The sequence below is a fragment of the Pinus tabuliformis genome, chromosome 9 (assembly GCF_031772625.1).
Source record: "Pinus tabuliformis cultivar Carrire ecotype Pingquan chromosome 9, CPIR1, whole genome shotgun sequence".
NCBI lineage: Eukaryota > Viridiplantae > Streptophyta > Pinopsida > Pinales > Pinaceae > Pinus > Pinus tabuliformis.
Window position 1 is genome coordinate 258,691,294 of NC_142307.1, and position 27,770 is coordinate 258,719,063.

Sequence of the window (27,770 nt, forward strand, 5' to 3'; positions counted from 1 at the left end):
TATCCCATCATCAAACATTATCACCATAGGGTTCCATAGAAATTCTAGCCCTCTCGTGCTTCCACGAGCATCCAACACCATCATCTCATAATGGGGATTGAAACCTTTTACGATGTCCTTTAGTTGATATTTTGGTACGTTATTTTCTTGAAGTATGCTTCATTCTTGGTTGACCCTTTCCTTAAGATACCTTCGCTTTCCTTGGCTATTGAGACCTCTCACATTCCACGAAACAATAATCATTGGGAAGACTTGTTAATTTGGTGGAAGATCGTTGAAAGTAGTACCACCCTTCCTAAGTTAATTAATATATCTCCCAATATTTTGATGGATTCTTGAAAATTATTTCTTCCTCTCTTCTTGCCCCCTTTAGCCTATATGTTATGTTAGGGCCTGTTGGAGCTTGGGATTCCAAACTTCCTTGTTTATCCCTAGTTTCTTGGCTTTTCTTAGCCTGATACTTCTGAACTGGGTCTTGGTACAATCTCTTTTGGTCCTCTAGTATGAAACATTCATTCAGATGTTTTCATTCATTTAGTAGCCATTTGAGATTTAATTCTTCGATGCTTAGATCATCTCCTACCCCATCAATTTCCATGATCTCTTGATCTTTTTCCCTTTCAACTTCCTCCCGATTTGTCTACTCTTCTTGAGCTTTTTGCTTTGGTTTATTGTTTCCTTTAGGCATAGCACCCTCCCCTTCATTGCATGTCGATTGGACTGATTCCTTCGGTTGTTTGTTTACTTCCACAAACACTTCATACCTATTATTGCTACCTTTATTTTTATTTTGTGTTTTTTGGGAACCGATCTGGTTTTTTTCTGGCTCTTCCTTTTATTGGTAACAACTTGGAAACCCTCGTTCTCATCCTGATTTTTAGGGTTTTCTTTATGGTCTTCATGTACCATTGTGCCTATTTTATTTCGACGGTACTCTCGGAACAAATGTCCATATTGATGGCATTTTTGACATCGAAAAGGTATACGCTCATAATCCATGGGTTGGTGTTAGAATTCATCCTGATATTTCATCTCAATATACTCAGGCAGAGACTCAGGGATATTCATATAGATGCATATCCTTACATACGAGGTATAGTGTCCCCTTCTCGGAGAATCAACCACTTTGACAAATTGTCCTATGGAGTTTCTAATTCCCTCTAGGACCTCCAAATCCCAAAAATCGATAGGATAGGTGTATAATTGAACCCATATTTGTGTTGCCATAAACGTTTCCTAATCTAGGTTATAACATTCCTCCTACAATCACATGAATAAACCCGCATTATAGAAGAAATATGACACATTTTCAAAAACCCACTCCTTATCCTCAAGTCTAGTGAAGATCACAATAAAAAATCCTTTGGCTCTAAGCTTCAAATCTATGTGGCCTTTTGGTTTCCATTTTAATTGAATCACTTTAATAAGATCCTTCTCTGATGGCCAAATCCCTATAAAATTGCAAATTAATGCGTGATCTTTCATATATTTTTAGTATTCTTCCAATTTATTGTTTGGAATCACAAATATCGGTTTTGTTGGCTACTCTCGGTAGGCATTGGCCCTTGATTTGTCCTTGCCATTACACCCCCATGGCAGGGTTTCCATTGTTGTCGCCTTCCTATTTTTCACCCCTACATGAGCCAACCTTGGCGCTAGTTTCTCCTGTCACTAATTTACGATAGGAGGGGTTCTCCCCCCCACCCCTAAGCTCGCATGCTCATCCATCTACCAATGACTGCTAATTAGAGAAGGATCATAGATCAAGTATGTCATGTCTGTGTTATATTTTTCGAAGATTTCAGAAATTTTATGGGATGGAGGGGCAAAACACTACTAGAGCTCGTATTTTCTAAAATTTAAACTTGATGTTATTTTTCTTTTAAACATGTAACATTTAAAAAAAATAATTTATAACAAAAATAATTTTAGAAAGAGAGAGACCCATGGGTATTTGTTTTCTACTTCCAAATATCATCAGGGCATGTATTTACATTTCAATGTGTAAAATTCATATATATATATATATATATATATATATATATATATATATATTAAAAACAATTAATATGGATTTTATATTTAGAAAGAGAAAGAATTCGTTCATTTTTTATTATGGAGTTGACATATAACATTTAAACTATTAGTAACAAAAAGTAGTAGAAAACATTTATCTATAAGACTCTCTCTCTATAAAAATTTGTTTTGTTATAAATAATCTCTCTTATAACAAAACTATTTTTTTTAAATAGAGAGAGCCCTATAGATATATGTTTTCTACTGCCTAATATGATTGGGGCATGTATTAACATTTTAATGTGTAGAATGTGAATCATAAATAAACTGGCATGTATTAACATTTTAATGTGTAGAATGTGAATCACAAATAAAATATTTCAATGTGAGTTATGCATATACTATATAATATACACACACATTTTATTATTGTGTTGCTCAAAATCAACATAGATCCATTTTAATTTCGAATTTACCAAGAGTCAAGAGTAATGGAATATTTCCATGTACAAACCTTTCTTTAAATTTTGCATATATAAAAATTAATTTTATATATATAAACAAACAAACATGTAACATTAAAAAAAATATTTATAACAAAAATAATTTTTGAAAGATAGAGTCCTATGGGTATTTGTTTTTTAGTTCCAAATATGATTGAGGCATGTATTTACATTTTAATATGTAAAATCTGAAATATATATATATATATATATATATAGAGAGAGAGAGAGAGAGAGAAAATTCGCTCATTTGTAATTCATTCATTTTTTTAATATGAAGTTGATATATAACATTTTAAATATTAATAACAAAAAGCAATGGAAAACATATATCTATAGGACTCTCTCTACATAAAATTAGTTTTGTTATAAATAATCTTCTTATAACACAACTATTTTTTTATAGAGAGAGAGAGAGTCCTATAGATATATGTTTTCTACTATCGAATATGATTGGGGCATATATTAACATTTTAATGTGTAGAATATTAATCATAAATAAAATATTTCAATGTCAGTTATGTATATACTATATAACTCACATACACATAATTTATTATTGTGTTGCTCAAAATCAACATAGATCAATTTTAACATCAAATCTGTCGAGAGTCAAGAGGAATAAAATATTTCCATGCACAAACCTTTACCTAAATCTTGCCTTTTAGGGAAAAAAAAATTATTTTGAGAAATTTGATCTCTCTAGGCACTTGGTAAACCCAGAGTTAAGATAGATCTATGTTACTTTTAAAGAGAACGATTCTATTAAGTCTTATGTAAATCATTATTTTTATCATATGTAAAGAGTATGAAACCTTATTTTTACAAGGATTTTGGGATCAAATTTCAAATTTTATAATATATAATTCATTGAGCCAAGAGACTCATTCTACATTCCAATATAATATGTAAATGTCTCTCTCATCAAAGTTGAAATTTTGATCGTGTAGGACAAAATAAAATTTTAAAAAAATCTAAAATAAATAAATAAATAACTATACAGAACACTTGAATAATGTAAGCTCATAAACAAAATTAATATATAATTCATATTAGTTATCATGAATAAGTAACCTGCAATACTTTTAATTTTAAAAAATAATAATATTTAAAGTTATAATAATATAAGGCACGTCTATAAAAGTAATTGGTTAAATTATTGATTAAATAATATTAATGAAGAATATAAATAAATTTTGGATTTTATTAAGTATGAATAAGTGTATAAATAAGTATATTTAGAGAAATTTTATATTTTTTATTTGGTATGGGATAGTTGTGGATGTGAAATAAATTATTAAATATATTTTTTTTGATATTATATATTAAAGATTAAAGAAATTGAGTAACTTTCTTATATTTATAAAAAAGAGAATATTTGTTAAAAAGATGATATTTTTAAATTTAAATTATTATATCAATATTTGTTTTATTAAAAAAAATTAAATGAATAATTTGGAAGAAATGTTGTAGTGTCTATAGTGTAAACATTTCAAGATTAGTTCATTAAAAAACTAGGATGAGAGAAATGTTGTAGTGTTCATAAATGAGTGTAAACATTTACACATGGGTTCAATATCCCACATGAATATCTATTTGTTGAAGTGAAAAATAACACATGATTCCTCCGTTGTCACAATAATAAGAATGAGAGATCTCTATGAAGAAATAATTCATACACAAATTCATATTTTATTATAATGGCCAAATTAAAATGATTAGCAACTTTTGTGACCACAAAAAAATAATGCAAGTCCTTGATTCGATTTTTCTTATTGACCATTATCAATTTATCTTATGCAATTTTTGGTAGAGAATAATTTCTAACTTGAGTGGCGAGGACTAAGGTGTTTTGCAATACCTCTTAATATAGCCTTTGCATGTCAAACTTGACTTTTTCATCTAAAATGTATAAAGATAGATAACAAATTGAATAATAATCCAAACTATCTTAAGTTAAAATTATCAATATTTCATAAGTTCCAAACTTATCTAAACATAAATTAACAAATGAATGTGTTCTTGATATATAATAAATTGAATGATAATCTAAGCGATCTTAAGTTAGAATTATTAATATTTCATAGATTCCAAACCTATTTAAGACATGAGTTAATTACAATTATAGAAACTAAAATATTTTCAAATACAAATAGAAAATATTAGGTTTTTTCATTAGAACAAATATTCTAGGTAATACAATTTCACAAGAGGATGTACCAAATTCCATCCATATATTATAGCATTAATGAGAGCTTATACCACAACTAATTTAGTTGTACCTTGTGAAATCACTTCATCTTAGTTTAACAATTTAGTCTCCTCTTAACATTATCCAAATGCACCATTTATAAATTTATTAATATGTAATAAGCAACCATTAAAAACATATTTGTATAGATTGATTAACATCACAACATAGCTAGATAGCTTTTACTATCCATAGGTTTTTAATTAATTACTTTAACCTCAAAGAATTTCTTAACAGTACACCTAATGACCTTCAAAGACTATCTCAACAATATAACCAATGCCCATTTATTCAAAACTCAATGGAGGAAATATTAAGAGTTTTAAAAGTTTTTATACAATTTTTTATAAAAAACTCAAGCAACAAAATAACTAACTATAACAATTTACACACTCATAAACTTAGATCCATCTTTTTCTTGTCTCATAATACAATATTTCAAAACAAAGTCAAGATGTCTCTTTAATTTTTAAAAATACATATATACATCTTTTATTTTATATATTAATACCTATATTGATTTTTAATGTTATATTTTATTATTCTAAACTACCATTTAATAACTAAAACCCTATAACATGTTTTTACCTATATTTGAACCTGGAAAAAATATTTAAAGATAAAAATAAACATCATTTCTTCCCTTATATAATATTCAAGTAGAAAAAACCCCACTTTTGAAGGCAACAACTAGGAAAAAAAAATATGCCATTAAAACATAATTACAATGAGTCTAAAAGCAAGTTCACCGTTTCACTCTCTTTGTGATCACTACATAAATAAGTTATTGAGCTCTAAAAAAAGAAGTGTATATAAATGAGTTATAGAGTTCTAAATAAATGTTGTACTCACTATTGTGGTTACACCAAAACCCGCAGGTGTTAGTAAACAGACACATCATATGCCACTAAACACATGAGGAGCGTTGACCTTCTAGCCATTAACGAGGAACCAACAATCTCCCCCAACCCGAGCTCAATGTGTGTGTTTAGAACTCAAGACCTTAGACCTTTGACTCTCATACCACTTGTTGCAGACACGATTGTCATTACACCAAAAGTGGCATGTGTTAGTAAAAATACAAGCATATGCCACAAAACACAGGGGAGCGTTGACCTTCTACACGGCCATTAGTAAACAGACACATCGCTAGATTTAAGCATATGCCACTAAACACAGGGGAGCGTTGACCTTCTACACTGCCATTAACGGGAGCGTTGACCTTCTACACTGCCATTAACGGGAGCCAACAATAAAGAAGTGTATATAAATGGGAATTGAAGATGAGCATTAAAGTAGAAGAAAGTAGGTGTTTAAATATTGATTGAGGTTTTTTTTTTTTAATAATAAAGGATTTGTTATATGATATTTATTTATAATATTATAATTTTTCTTTCACAAATTATATTTTTATATTTCATGTTTTATTATTTTTTTTAGATTATTTTATGATTCACTTATTAAATTAGGAAGGAACAAATTATGCTTACATAAATTATTAATATTTGCATGTGCAGTTGATAAAGGTTCCACCTAATTAACAAATATTTTATCATAGCTTAATTTAGTATAATAATATAATACAAAATATTAACCAGTTAAAATTTCTTTTAACTTTTGCAACAAGAGTGATGAAGGTGCAAATTATTTTGCAACATCTGGTGTAAATGCTAGTTATTTTACTTTTCATTTATAAATTAGATACTTGTTAAGACCACCATTAGCTAGTAATTTTTCCTTGAATAATAGTGATAAGTGAGTATATTTTTAAAAATAATAACTAATGATAACTTTACCCACAGTTAATTTCATAATAATTAAGTCATAATAAATTTTCTTAACTATTTAAAAAAATTACATACTTATTATAAAAAATATATCTTTTAACATAACTATAATTAGGTACTTAGTAAGAATGCTCCTGCAATTCCAGCAGTAAAAAATGTCTCTTAATATAATAATAATTAAGCACTAACTAAGAATGCTCCTGCACTTCCATTCCATGTAGTATAGTGTACAGAGGACTTATTTCTTACAAGAAGCCAATTCGAAACTTGTTTTGCTGTGCAGAGGTTCACAGAGATGTCATCTAAATCAGAAGACGTTCAGAGGGACCTCAGTGTCATTATAGAAAAGCTACTTTCCAATGGAGTGAACAGAAGTGAGGTGCAGGGTCAATATATCCTGCCTCCCAGTGAACGCCCCCAGTTGTCTGAGGTGTCTTACTCTCAGAGCATTCCGGTGGTGGATCTCCAGACCCTTGATGGCCCTAACAGAGCAGAGGTCGTCCATGAAATCCAACATGCATTGGAGGAGGATGGCTGTTTCCAGGTATTCATCAACAATTCTAGACTGTCAATTTGCAGCTTCCCTGCGTGGAATTTAGGGTTATTATTTCATTTGACTCTTCTGAGTTGATGTGATTTGCAAATTTTGATTTCTAATAATTCATTGGTTAGATTCACTAAAACTACTTTCGAAATAACGATAATCTCTCCTAATACACCGAAAACTTCATCCTAAAAAATAATGAAAACTCATCCAATCAACTTAAACTTAAATTATGAAAAATTTCACCAGATTCCACTAAAGTTTTAAAGAACAGAGATTTGATGCATTAAGCTCACCCTGATTAAAATATTTAAATCACAATTACACACCATGGATGACTCCACCCACAACTTTCCTGGCTGGGTGCAAAATTGTGATATAATGGCTGCAAATAATCATGTTTCATATATTGTTGAGGCCAGATAGTGAACCATGGCGTCCCAGAGATAGTCATGAAAAGCATGATGGAAATCGCTAAAGAATTCTTCGAAATGCCTGTGGAGGACCGAGCATGCCTCTACTCAGAGGACCCAATGCAGAGGGTTCGTTTTTCTACACGCTTCAATAACAAAGAAAAGGTCCTTAACTGGAGAGAATATCTGGTGCACCCATGTCATCCTCTGAAGGAAGTCATGAACTCTTGGCCCCAAAAACCTGCAGCCTACAGGTAATCGATTACAAATTGTTCTATTTATGATGTTTTATGTTGTGGGGCTTTTATGATGTCTTGCTTAAGGAGGTCACTTTTCAGGATTTATAGCTGTGCTTCATTTTTCCTTTTTGGGGTTAGATATGAATTTGGGTTATATAATTTTGGGTTAATTTTTTTACATACCAGTAAGATTATTTGTAAATTATTTCTAAATACTAAAATTGGGGTTCGATATGAATTTGGGTTATACAATTTTGGGTTAATTTTTTTATATACCAATAAGATTATTTGTAAATTAATTCTAAATACTAAAATTGCAGATGGTCTAACCAAAATTAGTGTTGATGATAAAACTTACTTTCATGTTATTTATATCCTCTTAGGTTACGGGAATGATTAATTTTATTTCCATTTATATTTTTATCCCATTAAAATCTAAAAACTCCAAAATATCTCAGAATTAATTCCCAAAAAAAACACATATATAGATACATGAGTGTCCCTTATTCCAAGCCAGTAAAACAGCAAAAACATTGACCTAACCTATGTTTTGGTGACAGAGAGATCGCGGCCAAGTATTCTATGGAGGTGAGAGCACTGGCTTTAAGGTTACTGGCTGCCATTTCTGAAGCTCTAGGGCTGGACTCTAATTACTTGAATACAAGCTTGGGAAAAGTACACAGCCAAAGTATGATTATCAATTATTATCCTCCATGCCCAAACCCAGATCTTACCCTGGGTTTATCAGGTCATTCAGACGCAAGTGGCATCACTGTTCTAATGCAAGGCGATGTTAATGGCTTGCAAGTACTCAAAAATGGAAAATGGGTTGCTGTCAAACCCATAGCTAACGCCTTCTTCATCAATTTGGGAGATCAACTGCAGGTAATTACCAAAAGCTGATCTAATATCATTTTCCAAGGTTTAGAAGCTGGAGCATGAAATAATTAATGGCAGTGATTTGGCAGGTAGTGAGCAATGGGAGATTTAAGAGTGTTGAGCATCGAGCAGTAACGAACACGACCACTGCACGTATATCAATTTCTACGTTTTATAGCCCTTCACAGGATGCCTTCATTGCCCCTGCACCGTCTCTGGTTGATGAACAACATCCGGCTCTGTACAGAGGATATGCGTATGGAGAATACATGAGAGTTTTCTGGGGCAAGGAATTAAAGAGCAAGACAGTGTTGGACCGTTTCAAAATTGAATACCTAGAGGATAATGTGGTGAATAAATTTTGTTCTTGAGTTTCAGTGAGAGGAGTCATCGCCAACATTCTAACTGCCTTTTTTTATAGGAAAAAACGCAATCAAAGGAGGGTATAAAGTACATTGTTCTTTTTCAGTTGTGTTTGTATTTCTGCTCTGTAGCTAGTTATCTGTGCTTGATGTCCCATGTTTCATAGAAAATTTACATAGTTCTGTTTTATTTATCACTCTATTTTAGTTATCACATCCAAAAATAGAGGGTTCAGGCTATTTCAAACTATATAAACTGCCAAATTCTCCTCATCCTGTGTCACAAAAAGAAATCTATCGATAGGCAATATTTCAAAGTTAAAACGGTATATGTAAGTGCAGTCCTAATAGCTTTTATAGAATATTAGTGCAGTCCTAATATCGCTGTAAGTGCTTGCTTGATTGGCCTATTGCTTCCCACCGTCTAGCAAATTTAAAGTGAGTTTACCTTTTATCATGGATAGAAATGGGCATGTTTATGTATTTCAAATAGAGTAGTTTTTATTGGGTTATTTAAAAGTGTGGGATATGTCATTTTTAGATAAATAAATTAGAGATTGCACAGTTTGGCATTATAGTATATGATTCAAAGAAAAGAAACTAAGTGAAATTTCAATTTGGTTTTATGATTGTGAGAATTTTTTTGTAATTTTATGTCACATCATATGAATATGGTGTATATGTAGAATTTAATTTATAAGTGAATTTGTGGAGAAATCATTAAAGTGGGTGGGATATAATAGACTTAAAGCTATATAATTGGAGAAACAAAATATTCACCAAATCACTCTAACCAAAATGATTAAATTTAAAATATGTAATTAATTTTATATTATATATTAATTTGTTCATAGTAAAAAAATATAATAACTATATTTAAATATCAATATGGCGATTTTTTAAGTAAAGTAAATCTATGTGTGCATTAATTCATTAATCTTTTATATTGTTTAGTGTCTTGATATGCCATTATTAAGTCACAACTTTTTACACTTTTTTAATAAGCTCTATATATAAAGGCATAAGATAGTTTAGGATTTTATACCAAATGAAACAAAGTATTAAAGTTTTCTTGTATTTTTTTAAATTTTTTGTTTTTGTTATTTAAATATTCATATTTGATTTATTTTGATGTCCATTTCTAATTTTTTGTTTTAGGAATTATTGTTCTAATTTATAGAATTTGCATATTTGTTATAGACATACACACATTCCCTTATTTATTCTTGTGTGAATGATGCACTATTTACTATTCATACCAAATCCACTTTAGGATGACATAAGAACCTCCATTACATAATCAGAATGACTCACATTGGTCAAAATGTCTCGTTTTAGTTCCAATTTCATGGTTCAAGCTTGTGATTCTAGTCTCTTATTCGATGTTTTGTCATTTTCCCATAGCCTAAACCTTGTCATTTTCCCTCTCGCCTGCATGTTTGACCTTAGTAGAGTCCCTAAATACCTTTTTCGATTTCTCTCTCGTTATTTTGAACTTATTTTAAGCTTCGTGTACCAAAAACTTAAAACCTCCCTTGAACTACATAAGTGCCCCCAATTCCATTGGAGCACACTTATTTAAGTGTTTGCTTTCATCAAACTTTCCATTTTCTTCAATAGTTAGAGAATGTCTTCTAAACTACATCTTGTTCTATTTATATTGCCCCTCTAATTGATGTGTCACAAAACACAAAGCTCCTTTTTCTTTCTTTCATCTACAATTTGTCTGGGATAACCATGGTTCATTGGTTTAGACCCACATTCTAACCATTACAAGAGTACAAATTTGAAATGCCCCCTCCCACACTTACCTACTTTTATAAGCTCTTCAGGGTAAACATGAGTTGAGTGCTACTATGACATGACCCAACCTCTAAGTTTCAATGATGGAAGTGGGGCCTACAAACTGACAACTTACTGGCATCCCTTAGAGACTACAAATCACTCAAGAGCTTGAAAACCACCCCAAGTGATCAATCCCTGAGCTGGAACTCTTTTTCACTTACTTAACACCCCAACCACATCCTTGACACACTGTGCATGTGGCTGTGAGGCTATAACTCACCCATAGGTCTTTCTGCCAGTGGTTATGACCTAAAAACCCTAGTTCTGTGCATGTGGTCACGATATCTATGCCACTTTTTCATGCAAGCCTCCATACCACTACCCAAAACTACTTGTAAGTTTCCACAAACATAATTAATGTGATAAGAAGGCTAACCATTCAAAACTTGAACATGATATTGACTAGAACATGTCTAGTACATGATGGACATTTCGTCAAACATATGGTAAACATGAAAGCTACAGGTCGTGAATGCATATTTGATCATAAACTTTTGACTTTCATCTGAGAATCACCAAGAAGGCTCAATTCCCTCCCAAGCTAGTTGCAACAACATTTGTTAGACCATGCATCCATCAACCATTCAATAAACTATCAAATCATGAACAAGAGTCATAACTAAAGCACATCATAGAACCTTGCTTATAACTAGCATATAACCATAATAGAAACTATGACAAGTCAACCATAAAATCCACATAATAACAAGTACATGTGCTCATTAGTTACATTAAAAGAATAGCTCATATTAACTTATGCAAAATCCAACTAATTCAGAGACTTCCGCATACCACTCAACCGTAGATTGCGCTGAAACAAATCTTTATTTCAGCCAACCACCCTCTTGCGATATTCTAAGCATAAATGTGGGATCTCATAGGGTAAACCAAGACATAACCAAACAGGGAATCCAGAGTTCAAACCACCTCCACCCTCAAGCTACTGTGATCTCACCCAAACCGGTCCCAAGATCACAAAGCCAACCATGCTTGGATGCCTCAAAATTCCTTCACCATACCTTGAATAATTTTCCTGTCTCCACCCACTTATCAAGAGCTTCCCAGAGAAAACCATCTTGACCCCCAACCCTTGGGATTTTACTTAAACCACCTCACTAGTTCCAAAACCTTCCTGTGATCCAAAGCTCAACCAAAAATGAATCCCATCACACCATGGCTATCTAGGAAATGGTAAGGCAATGTTGAAACCACTATCAAACTAGGCAAAACCCATGTCAACGACAAAAAATGAACCAAATAAACAAATGCATGTGTCATGCATTCACATCCCGGGAAGAAAATCACACATGCAACATGTTACGTATTGAAGTTGTTGATCCACCCTTCTCCCTGCTTTCCTTCACTTTCCTTTGCTTTTCATTTTCCTCCTTTTGCTTGCTTTCTTTCCTTTCTCCAAATCCAAGTGATTGCTAAAGTGCTCCAAGAATACTCTAAGTGTGCAAGAGTGCATGAGAGTGTAAGGAAGGAACCAAGACTAAACCAACAAAAGCTCTGAACTATTTCTTTGATGCCTTTTTATCATTTATCACCCTTTTTCTTCATTTTCCTTCATTTTTCCTCTAATTTCCCTTGCATGCAAATTTGTGTCTCTTCACCTTCTTTTCTCATATTTTCCTCTATTTTCATAATTTCATGTCCATTATTGCCTCTTTTCATTTTCCAATTCCTTTGCCAATTTTCATAGTCAGTATTAAACCACAAGTGATGCCCACTAAAGTGTTTGCCCAGCATTCAGCTTGGAATACGTGTTTTGTGACCTTAGTCTTATTTTTCCTTTATTATCCTTTTATTACATAAAACTTTAACACAGGGTTGTTACACACCCCTCCCCCTTAGGGGAACATCATCCTCGGTGTTATATGACACCTATGCCTAGCAAACCGTTGAAAACAAAACATATTGTCTATGGAGCTTTATAAGATAGCTCAATGTAGTATTTACAATGACATTCTGTTTGAAAAGCAAAACAAACATACCACTTATTGGAGATTTTTAACATAGATCATTGTAGTATTTACTATAACATATATATATGTGTGTGTGTGTGTGTGCGCGTGCGCACCAAAAACGTATTTTCTTGAAGCAACAAATAATGAAGGATACAAAGCCCGCATCTGATCAACCATCTCCCATGTAGCTTCATCAGGTTGAAAGTGCTTCCAATGCAATTTAACTTTCTTTACTGATTTTCTCTGGAGCATGAGTTGTTTCTACTCCAAAATGTATATGGCTTTAGCTGGAACTCTCCTTTCGGTTCCACCTACAATATATACCAATCAATCACATGATCAATATCCTAGACATATCTCTTAAGCAATGAAACATGGAAAACATCATGGAAATTCATTATTGTTTGCAATGCAAGTCTGTAGACCACTGGTCCAATCCTCTCAAGGATCTCTAAAGGATTGCAATACCGAGGTGTCAGCTTGGAACATGACCCAATCCTCAAGGATCTCCTCTTGGGCTTGATGCGCAAATACACATGCTCCCCAACCTGAAACTCCTTGAATGCCCTGTGATGATTTGCATAACTCTTCTGCCTATCTTGTGTTGCCTTTAAATTAGTTCTGATAACCTACATCTCCTGCTCCATCTTAGCCAACATGTCTAGTCCAATCAACACCTTGTTCACTGGATCACTCCAACTAATAAGAGTATTACAAATCTGCCCATAAAGAGCCTCAAATGAACTCATCCTCAAGGATTCCTGATACCCATTATTATATCCAAAATCTACTAGTGGAAGATACTTGTACCACTTCCTATATTGATGCATGACATACATCTTCAACATGTCCTCAAGAATATTGTTGACCCTCTATGTTTGTCCATCTATCTGCAAATGATAAGTTGTACTGAAAGATAACTTTGTCCCTAAGCCTAAAAACAACTCCTTCCAAAACGTGGAAGTGAACTTGTCATCTTTGTCTCATATGATCTTCTTGGGAACAACATGAAACCTCATTATCTCCCAAATGAAGATCTAAACTACCTCACTAATTGAATTCGTAGACTTCACTACAAAGAAGTTAGTGACCTTGCTCGACCTGTGAACCAAAACCATGATGGAATCAAGCTACTTCGATGTCCTCAGAAAACCTATAATGAAGTCCCTAGGAATGACATCCCATTTCTGTTCTCAAATTAGAATAGGTTGCAATGAACCAGCTAGATGCTTACACTTAGCTTTCAACTAATGGCTTTCGAAACATCTAGCAATAAACTCAGCCACCTATTTCTTCAAGTTTAGCCAATGGTAGAACTTCTTGACTACTGTCAAAGTCTTCTCATATCCTGGGTGACCGGAATATGGCTTGACATGAAAATCCCTCAAGATAAGCTTCTTGATATCACTGCTATCTGGTAATAATAAATGTTCTTGAATATGACCAAGCCATTTGTCATGTCATGATACACCTCATCCCTATTACTTTCACCCTATTAATGCAACCTCTACTTCAACTATTGGTACCTCTCATCATGTTTCCCTACATGTAATATTTTTTCTTGTAAATTTGTCCCATAAGTGCTAACAACTAAAATGTGATTCACTTGCACTCTCCTACTGAGAGCATCTGCAACCTTGTTCTACATTCCCTTGATGTATCTAATCTCAAATTCAAACTCAATGAGGGTAGCCAACCATCTAGCTTGCGAGGAATTCAAATTAGGTTGGTCAAACAAGTACCCCATCCCACTATGATCACTCACAAAAATAAACCTCCTGCCAAGAAGATAATGCCTCCACATCTTCAAGGCATAAGTGATAGTTTTGAACTCAAGATCATGAGTTACATAGTTTTGCGCGTGTTCATTCATCTTCCTTGACTCATATCATACCACCTGTCATTCCTACATCAGGACTCTATACATAATCCAAACTCCTTATCAGGATTTGTAATCTTCAAAATTGGAGCAACTGTAAGAAAATGCTTCAGTTGCTTAAAACTAACTGCACACTCCTTAGTCCATTCAAACTTCCTCCCTTTTCTTTGCAAGGATGTGATAGGATAGCCAATTCGTGAGAAGTTCCTGATGAACCTCGTGTAATAACATGCTAGTCTCATGAATGATATGACCTCATCCACATTTTTAGGAGTTGGCCACTCAATGATAGCTCTAATCTTTTCTAAGTCCATTGTTATGCCTTTCTTAGAAACAAAATTCCCCAAGTAATTAATCTAAGACTGAAATAAACTGCACTTCCTAAGCTTTGCATACAACTAATGCTCTCTCAACAATCTCGACACTACTGTTAGGTTCTCTCCATGCTCCTCCTCATTCTTGGAGTATATCAATATCTCACCAATGAACACTATCAAAAACTTGTCCAAATAAGGATGCAACACATTTTTCATCAAGCACATAAAGGTGGCTAGAGCATTAGTAAGACCAAAAGGAACCGCCAAAAACTCACAATGCCCATACCTCGTACAAAATGAGGTAATGTAAATATTTTCTTCTTGGATGTGCACTTGATGATATCTTGATGTTGAATCAATATTTGAAAACACAGCTTCGCCCCTGAGATAATTAAAAAAATCATCTATATGAAGCAAAGGATACATGTTCTTGATAGTCACCTTATTCAACTATCTGTAATCAATGCACAACCTAAGAGTACCATCCATCTTTTTTACAAATAACATCGATGCACCCCAAGGTGACACACTTAGCCTAATATATCTCTTATCAAGCATTTCCTTTAGCTACAAATTTAACTCCACCAACTATGGAGTACTCATCCTGTAAGGTTCTTTTCATGTTGGTGTTGCTCCTTATACCAAATCAATATCAAATTCCCTACAAGGTGGTAACTTTGAAATATTTGTAGGAAATGCATCCTCAAACATCTATGAAAAAACATACTTCTTTAAGACTTCCCCATCCTCAACATCCTTTCCTTTGTCACTAGAAATATGTTCTACAAACAATACACACCCTTTCTTGCAACTGCGCTTAGCTTTCATAGTTGTAACCATTCTCACTAATGTAGGCTTCTTCATTCCCTGCAAGATTATATTTTCTCCATCATCATTGAGGCACTCAATAGCTTTCTCATAATAATATACTTTGGTCCTATGAGTAAATAACCAATGCATGCCCAAAATCATGTGATTTGAACCCAAAGGAATCAAATTTAGATGGGTTGATGTAGGCATACCATTAAGCTCAAATGCACAAGTTCTCACCCTGGTTAACTCTTCTCTTGGTACCTATAGCCAACGATACCAACCACGAGTTTTCATGCACTTATTTAATCAAACGACATTAATCCACCAAGTTAGGTCTTGTGGTTAGTTAGGGGGAGGGTGTCCACACGAATGAGTCACATGGGTTGAACGAGATGCATGAGTAACATGAGTCACACGAGTCACATGGGTTGCATGAGTCACACAAGTCAAATGAGTTACATGGGCCACACGGGTTGAACGAGTTGCAAGAGTCACACGGGTCGGCTGGATGGAGCAAACGGATCAGGTCAGTCAGGTGGAGAAAACGAGCTGAGTCATCCAAGTGAAGTGAATGGATGGGTCGTTTGATAATTCATTGGGAAAATCACCATATATATTGAATGAAGGGAATTCATTCAAAGAAATCAAATCAACCAAGTTCGAAAGGAAAACGGGTCTGAAGCATACAGGTGGCTCAGATGAACTACAAGGGAATGTGGCCACAAGGACGGGCAAAACAAATTTTCCTGAATAATTTCTGAAATGGGTTGAATGAGTTCAGCACATGAGTTTTCTGAACAAGTTCGGCACATGGATTTTTGAATGAGTTTTGAAACAGGCCAAACGAAAATTTGGGAACGGGTTGAACAAAGTGTTGAATGAATTGCTGAACAAATTGTTGAATGAAGTGTTGAATGAGTTGTTGAATGAAGTATTGAATGATTTTTCTGCATGAACGGATGGTCTAAATGAAACAAATTCTCTGCATGAATGGCGATCTACATGGGAGGGGGAAACTCCTCAAATAAACATGCCCAAAATTGTTATAATCTTCAAAATACAAATAATAATACAACAAGCCAGCCATGCCCTTATGTCGTGCTTTTCCTTTCAAAAGTTACAACAAAAGTGCCACGTCCTTTTGAAGTGTGCACAACTCAATTTTTCCAAAAATGTGCCCAACCTGATGTTGGTGGACTTATGTAGAAACTCCAAAATCTTGTTGTCAAAACTTGCCCGTGTTCAGCCCCTGCCTGCAAAAACTCAACCTATACCCAGTCTATGGAAACGCACTGCCTCCGGAAACCCAATCCGCGGAAACACACTGCCTGTGAAAACCGAGTCTATGGAAATGTACTGTATGCAAAAACCAAGTCTGTGAAAATTCACTACCTACTGAAACCCAGTCTGTAGAAACAGACTTCCTGGAGAAACCCAGTATGTCGAAATACACTTCCTAGAGAAACCTAGTCTGTGAAAATGCACTGCCTGTGGAAACCCAGTTTGTGGAAACACATTTCCTACAGAGACCCAATCTAAAGAAATTTAATGCCTATAGAAACCCAGTCCAAAAAAATGCACTTCCTCTGGAAAACCAATTTGTGGAAATGCACTGCCTGTGGAAGCCCAGTCTGCGGAAACTCACTGCTGCGGAACTTGTTGTCCTGCACTTCGGTTTTTCCTTAATGAAATTTCCTCTTGGTTCAGTTTCTTCGATGGATGAATGAATGAAACTCCACTTGTACTTATGTGCCAATCATCCCAATGATTTCACCAAAGGTCACATCCATTCACCTTCCTTTGGGTCAGCCAGAACGTCCGCACACCCCAGTCGACTTGTCTACAGGCCCAACCACACACTCGTTCGTACAACCTAGCTAACATCGTTGCATGCCCATCTATATGATTGTTTGCACGCCCATCCACATGCTCGTTTTCATGCCCCTCCGCACAACCATCCACACACTTGTCCGCATGCGCGTCTGCATACCCATCCGTGAACCCATCTACACAGTCATCCACACATTCATCTGCATGCCCGTCCACACGCTTATCCACACATCCATCAACACACCCATCCAAACGTCCGTTCACATGCCCATCTGCATGTCGTTCTTTTCATGTTGGGCGAGTGTCCACCTTACCCATCACACATTCTCGGTTAAACTCACCTGGCTGACTCACCCCTCAATTATGTGTGCGTGCCCCTCCAACTTACCCATTTGTGTTCGGTTAAATGTGCCCATCGCCTAAGTTTGGTTTTTCGACTCTCCATGAGTTGGTGGGTTGTCATGGGCGCTCGTCCAAATCAAGGTCCTGACATCCTCCTCCAGTTAAAAAAAAAAAAAAAATCCCTCGACAGCACCATCTCGACAAACTCCATTTCCAAGTCCAAATGTCACAAAGTGTAATCAACTCCAACATCAACCGTCCCTACTACATGAGCTCCCTTCTCTCATCGCACAAACCTCCATCAAGTCACTCCTCACAGCATATCCCATAATATGTCCCAAGGTATGTGTCCCATACTGCATCAAACTCAAGTACAAAACTGACCTCTACTCCTCAACGAAATAGATAATCCAAGACCACCATAGCATGAAGTCTTCCTCGATTGCAACTATCTCCATGTCACCATGATCTCCTATAAACCATCTCCATCCAACACTTCGAGAAGAACACTTTTCTCGTTCACAAATTCCATCAAAAGTTGCCTCTACCCTCCTCGTCGTATTAACCTCTTCTAGGTTTCCCATGTCTCGTCGAAGCAACCATGTTCTTGATTTTCAAATATGCACAACATCCCCATCAGTTCATCTACAAAAGGTCCTCATGTCACATTGACAAGTCCATCATACCTAACATCCTTGCCTTCTAACTTCTCCTTGATGTCCAACATCTTCATAAGTGCACTTTCTTGATGCCTCTTCACAGTGGATGCCATGACACCTAATCACCAGGATTGGGTGAATAAATACAATTGATGTAAATAAATAATAAGAAATGTGAACAGTCGTCGAGAGATGAAGTGAACAGTCTCCCTCATGTATATAATAAAGACCAACCTAAAGGAATAATATGAACGGAATTCGTGGAGTTACTACTTGGCCTGACATGGTATCAGAGCCAGCTCCCGAAATTAGTTGTAACTCCTTGTATCAGCTTTCTCTGCCATAATTATTGTCTGCGCCCTCTGTGCTCCCTGAGTTGTTCATAATGGTCCTTTCTGTGCCCTCTGGGCTCTCTACCATAATCATTTCTCTGTGCCATCTTAACAATTGGCACAGTTTTTCTATATGGTCGTAATAGCCCTCTGTCGTAACATTTTCTCTACCCTCTCGGTTTTCCAAAAGAGGTCTCTCGTTGTCTACCATCAATACGATAGTTTTCCTTTAGTATTGAACCTTCCTTTTGCATTGATCGACCACAAAATGCTTTGAAAACATTGTAAAAGTTGTCGTATCTCTCATACTAAACCCAAACCTTACAGTGCAATGCAGATGTGATGGACAACCTTGCTCCCAACAACATCAAGGTCTCTGATCTTGCCAAATTTCGAGAAAATGTTGTGTGTAACCAGAATAGAAACCTTTGAAGACACCCGTGGCTCTGAAAACCACCGCGATGGAATGACTTCTACTGCGCTACTTCCAAAATAAGAGTATCTGGACATTGCATTATATTCCTCATACCATACCCTCAACTTCTCGCTACATAAAACTCCTCCCAACTCATTTTCATCTTTTGAAATTCATCCTCCGCGGGAACCTCTGCTGAGATCGGTGGTATCAGAGGGCGATGGGTGATTTGTCGAGGGTTTGAAGCTGTGGATCTCTACGGTTCATCCTCGGAGCCAATTGGTAGCTAGTCAAAATTCCACCCAGTATGGTCCGAGTTCGATTATAAAGGCGAGATACGACCCACCACTATATGCTCGGTATCAGAATGATGTGGTATGGAGCATTGTGAACGCTATCTTGCATCAGAACATTGTATGGTATCATGTTGCTGATATATACCTCTGTTGAATGCGCTATAAAGTTTTGTGTATTTATGTTGTCCAGTTCAGAGTGCTGTCCAGTTGAATGCACTGTACAATTTTTTGTGTATTAGAGTTGCTCCACAATATATTTACGCTGGTATATTTAGGCTGCCATAAATATACATAGTCACTCACCATATATTTACGCTGCCTCACCCATATATATTCTATACTTTAACGATGTCCATTTGAATTTATATTGACAACTAAATTTGTTGTCCTGTCATATCAAAATTATATTTTTTCCCATTAGGAGTAAAACTTTTGCAACGAAAGTTTTTTGTGACAGTATGCATTCAATCATATCCATTGTGGGAATAGTTCTCACTGGCAAAGAGAACTATCCTGAGTGGTCCCGAATGATAAAACACACCCTCATTTTCAATGAGTTGTGGAAAGGAGTGTGCATTGGAGACGAAGACAAACAGCCAGAACAACCTAACTCAGACAAAGAGCTTGTCATTTAGGAAAATAAGAACAACAAAGCTTATGCATTAATCGCAGCATCTGTAAATGAAGAGGTGAGTCACTATATTTCACCATTTTCAACTGCTTTCAAAGCCTTGCAAAAGCTGAAAGAACTCTATGACTCACATTCTGCACTTGAAGTTGTTCAACTCATGATTAAACTCTTCACTCTTGAATTACAAAATAATGATCCTCTTGCTCTTGCATCCGAAGTAAAATCCATAATGCATGATATCAAATCCACTAAGGTTGAATTGGATATTCCTCTTATTACTTTTCTCAAGGCACTTTATCCTACTTACTCCAATTATCTTAAGTCATTGTGTTGTTGGGAAAAGTATCCAATACGGAATGACCCTATCCCACTCTAAGGGTGATAGTACCTCAGCAACAATCAAAGCAAAGCTATTTGAGATTACTTCTTTATGAGATGTAAGAGAGAGGAAGAAGAGATCCACTAACCGATGTCTTCCGCTAATGATTTATCCAATCTTCTCTCTTTGCTGCTTGCTCCCAGCTCCTTGCTCTTTCACTGGCCCAGCTACACCAAGATCCTGCAGAATGGCAAGAGAGGGAAACTACAAGAAGCATACATTCATAATTGATTCAAGGATTAGAATAAATCAAATACGCAAGCATAAAAATACATCATTGAGATACATGCATATAGAAGAACCTCAAATGCTTTATTAATGGAAGAAGTAAAGTTCAGGAAGTGATACAACCATAAAAGGCCCAATCCAGCATCACCTCCCAGTAGAAAGAAATCTCATCTTCACCTCCTTCAAGCAAATCACCCAATAGTTCTATACTCAAACCAACAACACTTCCTTACATTCACAAGATTCCACCCTCTATAGACCTCATGAGAGAGCTCTATATATAGGAGATTTGGAGAAAGGATGAGTCAGCTTGTAGCTGGCATGAAGCTGACTAGTGTCCTCTCCCACTTCAGTTATTCTTCAGTTCTTGAGTCCACTTGGAGGTTCTTGTTTCCACTTGGAGATCTAGACCCTCTTACTCATCACCAGTCGAATTCTCTGATCCAAGTGTCATTTTGGAAGCTTCCTAGGCACTAACACCTTGAGGAATGACTGTGCCACTTGGCCAAACTCGCCCAGCGCAGGTAGCCTTCTTTGCAGTTGACATTCAGCGCAGGTACACAGTGGAGCAGTTGACATTCAGCATAGATGCTCAGTGGAGCAGTTGACATGATCCAGAATTAGCTTGTTTTTGAGTGTTTTCAGGTGGAGAACTGATATTCAATGCTGTGGTTTGCTGACCTTGTTCCTCTAGGGGCAGGAACAACATGTTTAGGGACTTTGGATCCCTCAGATTATGGACATTTCATGCTTCATGCTGTAAGGCACAAAAATGTCTATAACAGTTGCCCCCTAAAGTATGAGGTCGTTTATCGGGTGAAATGCTTTATCAGGAGGATCTGAAGTTCATTCAATCGCTGAGAGGTGACCTGTAATAAAATACAATACAATACATTATGATTCATTCTGCTTTCGTGATCTAGCTGAGGCGGGCATTCCCATGCTCAGCTTTATAAATTCATTTTGGTACATAGAACAGACGATCGTCTGATGGTAGACTGATAATTCTCTGCTGAAATTATCATCCTTTGAGTAGGATGATCATCTGTTGCAATGATGTACATGTCAAATGTCTTTATGTTTCTTGAATATATATCGCAACCCGGATGGATGAAACTAGATCCGGGGTCTTCAAACTCGTTCGATCTTCACTCTAAGTACAAGTCGATCCATGTGAGAATTGCGCTGAAGTCGAACATGGAAAGACATCACTTGATTACCGGTCAATAATGTAAACCGTTAACAAGCGCGAGAGGAATCACCGATAATGATAATGACCCTCAAGGTACTGCAGTACAATTCACGTGGTGTGAATAAAGGACTTGGCGTCGAACACCACGCAAAATCTTCTGGTCGAAGGTCATTGATGTATACCTATCACCGGAAGTGAGAAACTTGCCATTGAGGCATGCAAGCTTCAAAGTACTGAGGGGGGTGTTCCTAGATCAACTTCTTGGATAATGAGCTGAAGTCGACAAGAAGTGATCCGTCAAAGGAGGGCCTTAATGAATCCCACATCAGTGACACGGAACGGAGCTAATGATTTTAGTGGAGGTGAAAACAATCTGTGAAATATGATTCAGGGTGGCGATCATGGGTGGATGAAGGATAATGCATGGTAGTGGATGGGACACGGTTGACTCTTTCTGAACAACATCTCTTGAACATATAACGACACTGATGCGATGGATCGGTAGCATTACCCCAAATACGGATGGTTTGGCGAGACCATGGTGATGAGACCGGTGAATGAAACAACCCAACCCGATGTGATACGGAGGAAAAGTGTCATGTTCAAGAGCGACTTGCTACCATTATATCTTTGAGGTTCTCCCAATTTTTCCCTAGTCATTTCTGACCAGTACCTCTTTATTTTTGTCAAGCTTGAGGAGGATAACATATGCTTGTTCTATAACGTGCCCTTCGGGCAAGCCCATCGCTATGTTTTAACGAGCCTAGCGATAGGGAAACTCGTTCTCGTCTAAAGACAAGTTTGTCTCTATTTAATCATTTTAACGAGTCTAACGACAAGGAAAACTCGGTCCTTTTCATTTTTAGAGAGTCTGAAAAGTTACATAAAGTTAACTCCAAAATTCCTTTTTCGTCATCTAATCCCTTAAGTCCGAAAAAGTATAAAACAATACAGAAGGGATGAATTTTCGATAACTTTAACGAGCCGAATAAAACAAGCGCTCGACCTTTTTGTGCAATAATCCCTCAGGTCCAAAAAGATTAAAATCTAGAGGAGGGATAGCTCTTCCGGTCACTTTAACGAGCTGGAAGGCCAAAACTCGGCAAACTTTTCATATTTTACGAGTCAGTTGAAAAGAGCTCAAAGAAGACTCGTCTTTTGAGGAACGAGTGATAAACAGGGATAGCAGCAGATTCCAGGTACAGGTTGGAATTTTCCAATCACGGCAGCGTCACAAGGATGGTTAGGTGAAATCACTCTTCGCAGCTGTTCCTCAAAATGGGTAAACAATCATATGGAGGTGAACGATTGGCCAAATGGAATGGAGGTGGCAGGTGCAAAACACGACCAAGGCTTTTTATGGCTAATAAATTTACGATCACAGTGGTTATTTACCGGGGTATGTTCATTTTTTAATGAGCTTGAATGCTCAATCTTATGTTTATTTTTTAATGAGCGTGAACTATGTGCTAAAACTTCTCGGATCTCGCTTTTCTATTTTTTAACGAGCATAAATTCCGCGGTAAAACTGCTCGATATACCAGTCATAAGATAAGAAATGTCTCCTGTAAGATCCCATTTTTTATAGAGCTCGCGCCTTACCAAAGCTATGCTTCCTCTCATCCTTTCTTTATGCAAATTCGGAAACGGCTAATCCCAAAAACAGATAAATAACCGCTCTTAGCTTGCACTCCAAAAGGTTTGCATGCCCCCAGGTATAAAGTACAATTTCAAGGCTGCCCCTACTTATCCATCAAAACATTTGTTTTAAAGGGTGAGGCTTGCCTCTTTCTGGTTACCCAAAGATTGTTTTGTTAACTTCTTCAAACGAAAACATTTCCTCGGCACTGTCTACCGAAGTAGACAGTGGTGAATGACCTTTGTCAAACACGTGACCTTAACAATAGAATCCTATTCTAGAACAACCCCTCTTCCATCCACGGACGGGGTACGGACTAGTCATATTCTCTCGTGGAAATTCTACCTTATACCCAAGGTTTCCTCTGCCCGAAGCAGACCAGGATGCATGCCCCTTGGGTTCCAGTCCCATCTTTCCGAATCACTCGCACTCATCGGGAAGGAGGACTGGGGGTGGAGACATTTCTTGATTGAATAGATCATTCAAGGTTGGTATATGACTATTTGCGATGCGTGATCCTGGAAATGAAAGTTGGTCTACGAGCTTGACCATCCTTCCTTCGTGCGGAAAACACATTACTCTAAAGAGTGAGGAGACTATAGCTCCCATGCAATATATATAGTCTTGTCCAAGGAGTAGGTTATAATCCAAGGGTCCTTGAACGACCATCACGTTCATTTGAACGGTATTCCCTTTCAATGTAACAGGTACATTGGGGAGGATCCCTAATGGTCGACTGGTTCCTTTATCAAAACCCGAGAGATTTCTTATCTCAGGCAAAAGCGCCCGGGAACCCAGTGCTTTCCAAGCAATAGAGGAAAGGATACTCACAGATGCCCCTTCATCAATGATAGTGCCAGCCATTACCATTCTATAAATTTGGACGATGATTCTGAATGGTATACTGGCTGGCAATCGGGGTCTGCCTAGTTGGTTCCAATCAAAGGATACAACCAGGTTGATTGGCGGTGGGGCTGAATATACGGCCGGATATGACCTTGACAATGTTCCTTCCTGCGATAAAGGAATGGGTGCATTGCCCTGACGCTCATTAGAGTCTGTGTTGATGAAAAGAATCTGGATGGTGTCATCCTTATTCTCTTCAGTGAGGGTGTCATTTGAAGATGAATCTTCAGTGACGGTGTCATTTGAGGATGAAACCTCTGAAGGAAGAACCGGGTCAACTGCCGTTTCGACCTTTGGACTTTCGTCTGGTCTGGATTCAGTAGGTTCATTTTCAATGACTGACGCTTCAGCTGACCACTTGAGTGGGCCAGCTGTATTCTCAACCAACGAAGGACTTGGCACGAGTTTTTTGTATCCAGGAGGATGTCTCACCGGTGAAACCGGACAATCTTCCAAAACTCTCTTCGCTTCGTCTAAGAAGGGACAACGGTGGATGGCGTGATCGCCTTCACATAGTCTGCAGGGGGATCTTGCTCCCCCTTTTTGTCTTGAACCTTCACTTTCGCTGGTTGACAGTAAGCATTCAACATGACTATCAGAGGTTGATGCTCCCGAATTGTGCAACCGAGGGGACCAGTCCCTTAGTATCCGGGGAATACAGGGAAAATCTCTATGGAAGTGGTCTCCTCTACATATGACACATGGCGATTTAGGTCCGGTCTGTGCTGTGTGTGGATTTTTGTCAGATGTCTTTTGCTTGTCCCCAGTCGCCTTAGGCTCCTTCTTCTTCTTCTCTTTCTTCTTCTTCTCCTTCTTCTCCATGGGAGCTTGGCTTTTGTCGGCTCTACCTTGCGAAGATGAAGGATTAGAGGAAGAGTTATAGGAAGTAGAAGGCTGGTGGGCAGCTCTAGACTGATCTAACTGTTGACTCGACTGTTCAGGAACCATGGTGTTCTGAACTACATTGGTTGAGAATAGCCAAATAGGCAGGCCAATTGTCAGTCCTGGAAGCGACAATGTGGCCATGTGGGGTGCACCAACTTCTCCCCAAGAGGAGAAAGGACTAGGATTTCCATCATGTGGAATTCCTTGGTTGGGGCGTTCCATGTTCTCAACCTACAGATCAACGCAGGAATAGGAGGTGATTATGTTCCGTTTAAACTAAATTTTATAACGACGCTTTAGACACAACTTGATTTTTCACTTTTTAAGAGTCGAGAAAAAGCTAAAGATGACTCTAGTCTCCTTCGATGTTTTAACGAGCCCGAAGTGACAAATGCTCGGATGGACTTTTTCAGTTATAGAGTTTGAAAAAGGCCAAAAGAAACTACTCTGGAGTTCTAGGCAGAGGGTGTGCCAAACTTTTCGCAAAACCACAGAATACGTTTTACGGTACGAGTGGTCGATCTTCGTGAATGTTGTGTTCACTGCATTGCGATCAGTAGGGCGGCCGACACAGCTTCCTATGGATAAAGGTTTTGTTCCTATAGGGGTCTCCCAATATATATGCGACGGTACGTGGGAGCACAAGTTCGTATTGATACTTATCGCTTCACCATGGAGGAATCACCCAACCACTCAACGCTAAGATATCACGTTTAACGACGCCGGAACACGTCTCTAGCTTAGACCTCTATGTGTTTGCGTTATGTTTCAATGTGTTGTTATGTAAATTCAATTTATTTTAAGGTTGATCTTGTTTAGCAGTTTGCCTTTATGGATCACCACGAGATGTATAGTAACACTCCTAAATGCAGTCTAAGATGATAAGCAAGCTTTTCAATCTTTCAACTTTGAAAATCTTAACTACTGAGGGAAAAGAAAGACATCATCTTTTCACACAGATCATAGAGCACACACTAATTCACTTTTCCCTAAATCAACATGAAAACTGTCACAATGCGCATGCACAATGCAGGTATTTCTTTTCTCTTTCTTAATGTTGATGTAATACAAAAAGAAAGCTGTTGTATAACTTTGAATTCAATTTCAAGTGAAAGCAAACAAACTTGTCCAAAATCAAAAGACACCTTAAGATTTACTTGTTTCGACACTAGAAATATATAAATTCAAACCATATGACGAAAGAAAAAGCTCAATCAGCTATGAACAACAAACAAACTAACTCTTAAGATCAAAACAACACTTATCACAGGTCTAGATCTAAGAGGCCACAGCAAGACTAGTTCACTTTTCGTTATGGGAAACTGCAAATGATATCAGAAATACACAAAGAACAAATACAGTTTATTTATACAACCGAGGCGGAATAGTGGCAAGGAAAGTTGGTTTCAGATAGGTACATTGACTGATAACAGGCTGCAAAAACAAGGATGAAAACAGGGCAATAAACAGCAGGGAACCCCAGTAGCACAAGGCAAAACTGGTTCAGCGTAGGTGGTACACTGTTAGTTTGACATTCAGTGCAGGTAGCCCCTTCGGGATCTGCGCTGAAATGCAGACTACCTTCACAGTGTCTGCAATGAAGAGATAAACTTTCGTTTTTCTCAGTTTCCGGGTCACAGATTGCTCAAAAATTCACAGTTTTTGGCCAAATCAGAAGCTATCAGTCAAGTACACACTAAGGGATGAAAAGGAGGATGAAAAGCTATCACTAAGAGCTATTTAGAGTCCTTGTGGATCAGCTCTTCAAATCATAAACATGCCCAGAAACTGAGCTAGGGTAGTTGCCCTCTACTTTGCATTTGAAAGATCCAAATGCAGTTCGATTCGGTACTCCCTGTGTTTATGAAATGAATAGCAGAAACACAAACAACCAACAAGATACGGTCCCCAGTGGAGTCGCCAATTTGCTGTTGGGAAAAGTATCCAATACGGAATGACCCTATCCTACTCTAAGGGTGATAGTACCTCAGCAACAATCAAAGCAAAGCTATTTGAGATTACTTCTTTATGAGATGTAAGAGAGAGGAAGAAGAGATCCACTAACCGATGTCTTCCGCTAATGATTTATCCAATCTTCTCTCTTTGCTGCTTGCTCCCAGCTCCTTGCTCTTTCACTGGCCCAGCTACACCAAGATCCTGCAAAATGTCAAGAGAGGGAAACTACAAGAAGCATACATTCATAATTGATTCAAGGATT

General features: G+C 36.9%; 1 protein-coding gene across 1 annotated transcript in view; it reads left to right on the plus strand.

The window, feature by feature from the left end:
• Positions 1–9,020, plus strand: part of LOC149148163 (protein DMR6-LIKE OXYGENASE 2-like) — a 63,609-nt gene extending 54,589 nt beyond the window's left edge. Inside the window, exons 3-6 of the mRNA XM_089442093.1 lie at positions 6,841–7,101; positions 7,524–7,768; positions 8,314–8,638; positions 8,722–9,020. Of these exons, the coding sequence (XP_089298219.1) occupies positions 6,841–7,101; positions 7,524–7,768; positions 8,314–8,638; positions 8,722–9,003 (1,113 nt within the window). The 3' untranslated portion in view covers positions 9,004–9,020. The remainder of the gene's footprint in view (positions 1–6,840; positions 7,102–7,523; positions 7,769–8,313; positions 8,639–8,721) is intronic.
• Positions 9,021–27,770: the final 18,750 nt, after the last annotated feature.